Genomic DNA, 9,810 nt, shown 5'->3' on the forward strand with positions numbered 1-9,810 from the left:
TACCCATGACACTTGCAGCTGGAAAAGCTGGCCAGAGGGCAGCAGGAGAAGATGATGATGGAACAACCTTCGCGGAGTGGGTGCAACCCCAACTCAAATGGTGCACATGCGCATTTGTAGACATGCTTATACAAGACCAAGGAGGAGCCTGGTGGCCCTTGTGACATGCGTTGGCCTCACGTGTCAGAACAGCTAGTGGGTAGGAGGGAATAAAACTGGGACTCCCCCAGAGGAGAGAGACAAGGCGCACTACCAAGGACAATGTTGCCTCAATGGGAATGCCTGTTCAAGCGGTGTGCCTAATGACTCCTTCCTCTAGGCCATCAATGATTGGGAAAAGCTTCACACTCATCGGTATCATTGTCATTGCCCTGGGGTTGGTATGTGTGTAAATAGCTTGTAATAAAGCTTGCTTACTTTATATATATATATATAAATATTGTCTGCTCCTTGCTAAACTGAACCAATCAGCTTCAGCCCCTGGAATCTCACTAGAATAGAGCCTGCTAGGCCCCATGCAGGAAGAGGTCTTGGGCATGGGTTTTCAAGTCCCTTCTGTCTGAGCACATGGTGGGACAGCAACAGGCACACAGCTTGGTCATGACTACCTGAGAAGCTGGAAGGGCAGCAGCAGACCTGGAAGATCCTGGTGAGGTTTCTTCTGTCTGATCAGTTCACAGTGCAAAAGAAGGCTGATGGGTTAGGGCCAGAGGCCACCCAGAAAGAGTCTGTGGTCAGCCCATGCCATTGTGTTTCAAGGAACTGCCAGGGAGGGTGAGGAGACATCAATGAGAGTAAGGAAATGCATGTATGAGAGCAAGGGGGAGAAGCAAGGTGGGTGGCTAAAGCTTGCAGGGAAAAGGGGGCACAGACAGGACAGCATAGGACTGCCTGTAATGGAAAAGACCAAGAGCACTGGCAAGACTGGAAGGCCCCAGCAGAACCAAGGTCTTTGTCCCCTTGGCTATGGCAGTTGTCTCTGTTACTAAGGCTCATGAGGAGACATGCTGTGCTCATGACACTGGGGGCTTGTTGCTTCCTTGCAACCCAGTGAGGAGGCCAGGAGGTGTCATAGCATTGTCCTTCACACAGCATCACACACCCCACATCCCACTGCCCCAGGAAGAGCCCTGAGCCATGCGTGAGGGACAGGACCTCATCTTTACTCAGTATCAGAGTCTCCTGCACAGTGCCTTGGCCTATCTGTATTCATGGCCTCCAATTGTGTCCCGTAATAAGTCCATGGGGAGGCTTTGTGTTGTGGTTTAACCCAGCTGGCAGCTAAACACCACACAGCCGTTTGCTCACCCTCCCCCCTCCCTCTCTGGGATGGGGGAGAGAAACGGGAAAGTGAAGCCGGTGAGTTGAGATAAAGACAGTTTATTAAGACAGGAATATAATAATAACAATAATAATAATAATAGTGATAATGATAATAGTATTAATAATAATTGTAAGAAAACAAGTGATGCACAACGCAATTGCTCACCACCCGCTGACCGATGCCCAGCCTGTCCCCGAGCAGCCGCCCCCCATCCTGGCCAGTCCCCCCATATTAATTGTTTAGCATGACGTCAGATGGTATGGAATACCCCTTTGGCCAGTTGGGGTCAGCTGTCCTGGGTCTGTCCCCTCCCAGCTCCTGCTGCACCCCCAGCCTGCTCGCTGGCAGGACAGAGCGAGAAGCCGAAAAGTCCTTGGCCTGGTGTAAACACTGCTCTGCAACAATTAAAACATCAGCATGTTATCAGCGCTCTTCTCATCCTAATCCAAAACATAGCACCCTACCAGCTACTATGAGGGAAAATTAATTCTGTCCTAACTGGAACCAGGACACTCTGACATGACTACAGCTATAAAAGACCTCTTCCTCTATGGGGCCTGCCAGGTACTTAGGAAGAGAGGATCTTACAACCTACGTGCAAAGCAGGTGCATCTGCTGGCCTATCATGGACACCAGCAGATGTGAGCCTAAAGGCACTGATCCCAGCCAGAAGTCAAGGGAAGACCTGTTGGCTACTTCAGAAAGAAGTCAACTCACAGGCCATTTAACAGCCATTCGTGTCCTACTGGACTTAGAGCTTCTGAGGCACCACTGCCCTCGTAATACCATACATACAAAACATCCCCTTCTTGGGCAAGGATCTGCCCACGTAGAAGTGAGCTGGCTGTGATCCTTCAAGCCCATGGCACTGCTGCTGGACTCCCAGCCTCTCTGATGCATGGGAGCCAGTTCTGTGCCAGTCCTGGGAGGTGCTAGGGCAGGAGGGACCTTGCAGGCAGTGTTCAAGCCCCGTGCCTGTTGGCAGTCTCTCAGCTCCTTCCACACAGTGAAGATCACGCTGACGTCCAGAAGCCATGTGCCTGCAGCTGGCCTAGAAGACACTCAGGGGAGGCACCCTCCCAGCCCAAGCCCCTGCCCCAGCCGCAGCTGGCGGTGCTGCTCTGCAGAGCGAGGGGGCTGTGGTACCCGGGGCACAGGGGCACTCTGCAGGGCTGTGTTGGGCAGGCGGGGAGGCAGACCCAGCTCATGGGGTCACTGCCATTGCCCCAGGGCTGCGACAAATCACTCGCTGGACTCCTTTGCCAGGCCTGATGCGTGCCCTGGGGCTACAGAGCTCTCCTCTGCCTGTTCACACCAGATTGAGCACTTGAGCTCTGCTCAGGCCACCTGGGATAGGCTCATGCTCTGCAGGCTCCATTCACTGCTGTTTCCTGGGCTCAAACTTCCCCTGCAGATCCAAGCACTGGTGCTCCCTGGCTGTGCTGCTGGGATGGGACTCTTTTCCTCTGCACCCCTGCACACGGGCACTGTCCCTGCAGAGCCAGGACAGGTCTCAGAGGATGGACGTCAGACAAAGAAGGCAGTGCAGGCTCCTTTATTTTGTTTAAATTCACAGAGAGCATGGCTCCTCAGGTACAGAATCTCAGTACATATACTCAACATGTACATACTGAACTGGAAATGGGACAAATAGTGATATTTTCTTGGGCAACAGCTGAATTAAAGCTAAAAAATACTGGTACTAGAAACATACTCAAAGACACAAACAAACAAACAAAAAGAGAATATTGAAGAGAATATTGGCTCTTCCTGTAATAAGTGACGTTATGAGTCATTTGCAGAAGATGGCTGAAGGATAATTTCTTCTGAAACACCTCAAGATATCAGTTTCCACAGGGCATGTTTCAGTCCCTTATTCCTCATGCTGTAGATGAAGGGGTTCAATGCTGGAGGAACCACTGAGTACAGAACTGCCACCACATGGTCCAGGGATGGGGAAGAGATGGAGGGGGGCTTCAGGCAGGCAAAGATGATGGTGCTGACAAACAGGGAGACCACGGCCAGGTGAGGGAGGCACATGGAAAAGGCTTTGAGCTGGCCCCGCTCAGAGGGCATCCTCGGCACAGCCCTAAAGATCTGCACATAGGATAACACAATGAAAACAAAACAACCAAAGACTAAAGAAAAGCTAAACACAAGCGCCCTGACTTCCCTGAGGTATGAATCTGAGCAGGAGAGCTTGAGGATCTGGGAGATTTCACAGAAGAACTGGTCCACAGCATTGCCTTGGCAGAGGGGCAGGGAAAATGTACTGGCCATGTGCAGGACAGCATTGAGAAAGCCACTGCCCCAGGCAGCTGCTGCCATCTGGGCACAAGCTCTGCTGCCCAGGAGGGTCCCGTAGTGCAGGGGCTTGCAGATGGCAACGTAGCGGTCATAGGACATAACTGTGAGAAGATAAAACTCTGCTGATATCAAGAAAACAAATGCAAACACCTGTGCAGCACATCCTGCATAGGAGATGGCCCTGGTGTCCCAGAGGGAATTGGCCATGGCTTTGGGGACAGTGGTGGAGATGCAGCCCAGGTCGAGGAGGGCGAGGTTGAGGAGGAAGAAGTACATGGGGGTGTGGAGGCGGTGGTCGCAGGCTACGGCGGTGAGGATGAGGCCGTTGCCCAGGAGGGCAGCCAGGTAGATGCCCAGGAAGAGCGCGAAGTGCAGGAGCTGCAGCTCCCGCGTGTCTGCGAATGCCAGCAGGAGGAACTCGCTCACTGAGCTGCTGTTGGGCATTTGCTGTTTTTGGTCTTTTGGTCCTGCCCAAGGAAGAAAAAGCACTGCCAAGTTACCGCAGACTTATCTGAGAAGTTATGGCAGACTTAGTGAGAAAAACTCATTCTATTTCTCAGCTTAAACCCCCCAAAATTCTTGTTCCCTTCCAGGCAGACAATTGGCAGGTCCCTTTCAGGAGTTCTGATTCATGCTGCCTGAGGGTATCCCTGGGAGAAGGGGACTCTGCTGTAGGCAACAGAGGAGTAAGTCCTGCCCTATAGCAAGAGGCAAAGAGGAACATGGGGTAATCTCAGATAAAATTTAGTGATGATATCAAAGAGTATTACCCCTTTGTTGCTCACAGTTCAACCAATTGCCGAGCAGGACTTTGGGGATTTATTTTTTTGTATTTTTTGTTATTGATACCTCCCCAGCGTTTAAGTTCTTCTTCTGAGGCAGAAATCCTGGGCATTTCTACTGCACTCCAAGTGAAATCCTGTGGATCCTCAGAGGCAAAGGGACTGTCCCTTTAGTGCAGAGTGTCCTTCAGGGAGGACAGCCAGTCTGTCCATCAGTGCTGGTCTGAGCTGCCCTGTGCTGGTATCTCTTTGAGCTGCAGGACAACTGCAATCAGAGTTTCACCTGAGCAGGACCTGAACACTGCTGAGAGCAGAGCAATCCAGGCTCAAAGTGCACATCTCCAGACCCCCCCACCCTGTCCCCGTACTCCCCTTCCCCCAAGCACACCGAGGGCTCACTCCATGGGCATGTGAAATCCCCATCCCCAGCCAGCCTGGGAACAAGACCAGCAGCAGCACGGCCAGGTGGAGAAGCCAGAAGGAATGGCAGCGTGCTGCTGCCAAGGGTGGCAAGGCCAGGGAGGGACAGACAGACACTCAGCAGACCCTCCTCTGCTGCAGCTCTGCCTGCAGAGGAGACTGCTCATGCTCGTTGCAAATACTGTGTGTTCTGTTCTGGCAGGAAGACACAAAGATAGGGCCCTGGGCATCAGAGGGTTTCCAGCTCCTGAAGATCAGCTAGAATAAAACAGGAGAGGACCACAAAGATAGTGTTGGTGCAGCCTGTGGGCTGAGGTGTGGAAAGGGACTTCATGAAGTCCATCGCTGACACATTATCTCCCATTGCAATGCTCTAGGTGTCTCAGTCTCCTGTACAATCCCAACAACCCATTACCATGAAACCTGCCTGCCTTCCACTGCAAGAATCTGCAAGCACAGACTGCAGAAAAATTCTTACCCTTTGGTTATCCCCTGCCTTGGTCTTTCTCTTGAAAAATCCAATCACCGATGCCATTCTCTACAGCATCTTCTACTCTGTGCTGGAGAAACAAAAAGAGCCGCCCTGAGAGATGCTATCAATGATCAGATGTGCCAGCTGTAGAAGACCCCTTTGGCAACCCCATCTGCATTGCCCTGCTGCCAGAGACTCATGGTGTCAAGAGTCTGCAGATCTGTCCTGCCACACGCTGCCCTCTGTTGTTGTGCTCCTCGCTGCCTCCAACACCTCTCTCCTTCTCTCCTCTCCCCGTGCCACCTGTGGTCAGAGCCCCCAGCCCTGCTGCGCTGTGCAGAGGAGCTGCTCCTGGGCAGAGCTGGCTCTCTGCAGCGCTGCCCGCTTGCCAGGAGCTCCCATTGGGCCCAGGAGCCCAGCCCAGCTCAGCAGCACAGCACCCGATGATGGCATCGCTTGCTCTGTGCCATTGGGCTCCCTCGAGGTGTCTCCAAGGCCTCAGGGCTGACAGCTCCTGAAGGCAGCAGGGTCTCTCCTGGGGTATGGTGTTTGGAGCAGACTGAAGTCATCACCAACTGCTCCTCACTGAACACAGAAGAGACTGATTTTAGAAGTGTGATTTGTGCTGTTGATGTGCAGTTGTCAAACATGACGTTGTGGTTTAACCCAGCTGGCAGCTCAGCACCACACAGCTGTTAGCTCACTGCCCCTGCAGCTCCACACCTGTAAAGCTCATGGGTTGAGATAAAGACAGTTTAAAAGGACAGAAAAGGAAGAGATTAATAATAACAACAACAATAACAACAGTAATAATTACGTGTACAAAGCAATGATGTACAAGGCAATTGCTCACCACCCAACGATCGATGCCCAGCCCATCCCCGAGCAGCGGTCCCCCCGACCCTGGCCAGCCTGCATCGGGATCCAGTGTTGCGGTCCCTTGACATTTTTTTTAGGGTAAAACCAGCTTTCAGAAGGATTTGGGCTATTTCCTTCCCTTCTCAAATACTTCTGCTCTGTTGCCCCACATGACAATGTCACCAAGGTATTGCAGGTGTTCAGGAGCTTCCCCCATTCCAGGGCAGTCTGGGTCAGTCCATGGTAAATGGTAGAGCCAATTGCTTTGTCAGTCACCCCTTCCCTAGAGGGGGATCCCAGCTGCTTGGCTTCCCTGCCCTCTAATTCCAGGCTATTGGCCCTGTTCTCCCAGCACTGGAGCAGCCAAGTGACAGTGTGCTCACCTAGATGATGACTGAAATTTTTTCACAAATCTCATAGTTCGCCCTGGGATAAGGGTCTTGTAGGTTACTGATGCCATTCTGATCTCTTCCTCTTTGCCCTCCTTCTTCCTTGGTGGCCCAACTTTGTTGAAGCATTCCTTGTCTTCTTCCTCCTTTCTTGTCTGCATAGGAGTTTCTTTCCTTTCTAAGAAAAAAATAAACAATTTTTTTTTTACATCCATAGTTTTCTCTTGCATATAGGAGCAACCAATAGTGGCAGAGGTTGGTTCTCTGGCACAGCAATGGGGCCCATCAGAGAGGCTGGAGTGGCTGTAGGGCCTGTCACAGGGGTTGGAGCGGCTGCAGGGCCCATCCCAGGAGTTGTTGTGGCTGCAGGGCCTTTCAGAGGAGTTGGAGTGGCTGCAGGGACTGTCACACAGGTTGGAGTGGCGGCCTCACCGCCGTAGCCTGTGACCACTGCCTCCACACCCCCATGTACTTCTTCCTCCTCAACCTTGCCCTCCTCGACGTGGGCTGCATCTCCACCACTCTCCCCAAAGCCATGGCCAATTCCCTCTGGGACACCAGAGCCATCTATCATCTATCATCTATCAACGGTGTGTTGCACAGGTCTTTTTCTTTCTTTCTTCATATCAGCAGAAATTTCTGTCCTTACTACCATGTCCTACGACCACTACGTTGCCATCTGCAAGCCCCAAGCAAGTTCTTTCAGCATCTCGGTCGTTCAAAAAGCACCTCCGTGAAGCATGCAGAGACCTCTCTGGAGTACCCTAAATTCTCCCTGGGGTCGGAGAGGTAGATCCCCAGGATCCCCAAGCATCACTCTGTGTCACACATCACAGCCTTGGTACGCACAAGCACCTCCCCTAGCTGCACAAGCAATTTGCTGAGGCAGCCAAAGATCTCCCCAGAGCACCCGGTCACCTGCGTGGGGTATTCTAGAACCGGCATGTCCCAGGGCAACCAAGGTTGAAATGGAGATTCCAAGGTGCTCCAGGGAGGTGCTTGAGTGCCCTGGGAAGAGCCTGGTGTGCCCAGGGAGCTTCTTGTCTCCTCCAAGGCTCTGCAGGGCTGATCCTGGGAGGTGCTTGTGTGCGCCAAGGCCATGCTTGGTTTCCAAAAGGAGGAAATTGCATGTTCCAGGGGGATGCTTGGTGTCACCCAGACACTGAGCAGCCCTGGGGAGATGGGTGTGTGCCTCAGGAGGTGCTTGGGTTCCCAGGGGAGATGCTTCGGTGCTGCAGTGAGATGCTGGTGTTCTGTCGGGAGGTGTGTTGGTGCTCCAGGCAGATGTTTGGGTGCCCTGGGGAGATGCTTGGGTTCCTCATGGAGGCGTCTGCATATTCAAGGGAGGTGTTTGGGTGTCCTGGGGAGATTCTTTGGTGCTCCAAGGTAGTGCTTGTGTGCCCCGTGGACAGAGTATGTAATGAGCAAGGGAGGAGCCTTGGGGCTTTCGGAAAGTGTAGGGGTGACGTGGATTGATGCCCGTTTACCCCGGGGAGATCCTGGGATGTCCAGGAAGATGCTTGGGTGACCAGGGAGATGCTTGGGTGCCAGATGGAAAATGCTGGCGTCCCCTCGGCTGATGGCTGGCAGGAGCGTGTGCATCCCACAGAAGCTCTTGGGTGCCAAGGGAGGTGCTTCCCATGTCCAGTGAGATGTTTGTGTGCCCCAGGTGGTGTTGTGGAGCCCTGGGGAGATGCTTGCGTTCTCCACTCAGATGCACGAGTGCTGTGGGAAGAATCTTGGGCACTCCAATGAGGTGCTTGGGTGTTGCAGGCAGGTGCTTCTGTGCTGCAGGGAGATGCTTGGGTGATTGGGCAGAACTTTGTGTGCTTAGGGGATAACTTTGTGTGCTCCAGGGAGGCTTTTCTTGTGGCCCAGGGCTATGCTTATGTACCCCGGGTAGATGCTTGTGTGGCCTGGGAATGTCTTCGGGCTCTCTAGGAAGATGCTCTATTGCTCTGGGGCCACTTGGGTGCCCCAGGATGTGCATGAGTACTGCAGAGAGCAGTTTGTGTGCTCCAAGGAGGTGCTTGAGCGCTCCAAGAGTGTTGTTGAGTTCCCTGAGAAGGTGTTTGTTTGCCCCGCTGAGGTGCTTGCATGCTCCAACAAGAGCGCTGAGCGCTGGAGAACGAGGCGTGGGTGCTGTGGGGATATGTGTGTTTCCTCAGGTGAGAAGCATTGGTTTACTGGAAACAAGCTTGTGTCCGCCTGGGAAGTGCTTGTGGACCACAGGGAAGTGCTGGGGGTCCCCAGGAAGATAGCTGGATGCCCCTGGAGGTGCTCGTGTACCCTGAGGAGATGCTAGATTGCACGAAGGAGATGCTTGGGTGCTTTCGAGACATGCCTGGGTGCCCCTGTGTTGTGCTTTCTTGCTCCAAAGCGATGCTTGGGTGCTCTGGGAATGTTCTTGGGTGCCTCCAGGAGAAGACTGTGTGCTCCTGGAATGTGCTTGAACGCCCTGAGGAGATGGCAGCACGCCCTGGGAAAATGCTTGGGTCCCCCAGGGAGATCTTTGGTCTTCAAGGGAGGTGATTGCGTTCCCCAGCAAGGTGTTTGGCTGTCCCAGGGAAATGGGACGCAGGAAATGTGTCAGCCAGGCGTCACAATGGGCAGCGGGGCAGCGGTGGCTGTGTCAGCCAGGCGTCACAGTGGGGCCGTGACACGGCAGCCCAGTCGGGATAAAAGGCCCCTGGTTGCGGGCAGGCCCCAGTCGGGATGGAAGCCCCTGGCAGCAGGCAGCAGAGGGCAGAGCAGGGCAGGACAGGGAGGTGAGTGCGCGATGGAGCAGGGGCTGAAGTGCAGTGCGAGCCTGAATGGCCCAGGAACCGCTGTGGGGAGGAGATGCTTGTGTGCTCATCCCGGTGCGGAGATGATGCCTGGGTGCCTCAGAAGATGCCCGCGGGACTCAGGAGCTGCTTTCTTGCTCGATGGAAGTTCTTGGCTATGCCAGGAAGAATCTGGGTGCTCCCCAGGCTTCTTAGCTGCTGTGTCCAGATGCTCCCTGGGTGTGCAGGGAGATGCTTGGTTTCTCCAAGAAGACAGCTGGGTGATGCAGAGATTCTTTTGGATGTCTCAGGAAGATGGATTGGTGATCCTGGCTGTTTCTTGGTGGCTCCAGAGAAATGCTTGGGTGCTCTTTGGGGATGCTTGTGTACCCTAGGAGATGTGCTTGTGTGCCCAAGGGAGAGGCTAGTTTGATCCAGGGTAAAGCTTTCTTTCTGCAGGGAGGATTTTGGGTGCTCCAGGGAGATGGTTGGG

The 9,810-nt window shown here is 53.5% G+C and overlaps 1 protein-coding gene across 1 annotated transcript; it reads right to left on the reverse strand.

The window, feature by feature from the left end:
• Nucleotides 1-3,160: 3,160 nt before the first annotated feature.
• Nucleotides 3,161-4,078, reverse strand: LOC136787030 (olfactory receptor 14C36-like). The gene has a single exon (XM_066984137.1). The coding sequence runs from the start codon at nt 4,073-4,075 to the stop codon at nt 3,161-3,163; it is 915 nt and encodes a 304-aa protein (XP_066840238.1). The 5' UTR covers nt 4,076-4,078.
• Between the last annotated feature and the right edge of the window lie 5,732 nt (nt 4,079-9,810).

Source organism: Anser cygnoides, chromosome 28 (genome assembly GCF_040182565.1).
Source record: "Anser cygnoides isolate HZ-2024a breed goose chromosome 28, Taihu_goose_T2T_genome, whole genome shotgun sequence".
Taxonomy (NCBI): Eukaryota; Metazoa; Chordata; class Aves; order Anseriformes; family Anatidae; genus Anser; species Anser cygnoides.

What these genes read in the sequence shown, in the direction of transcription:
- LOC136787030 (XM_066984137.1), bottom strand. Translation starts at nt 4,075, where the DNA reads ATGCCCAACAGCAGCTCAGTGAGCGAGTTCCTCCTGCTGGCATTCGCA.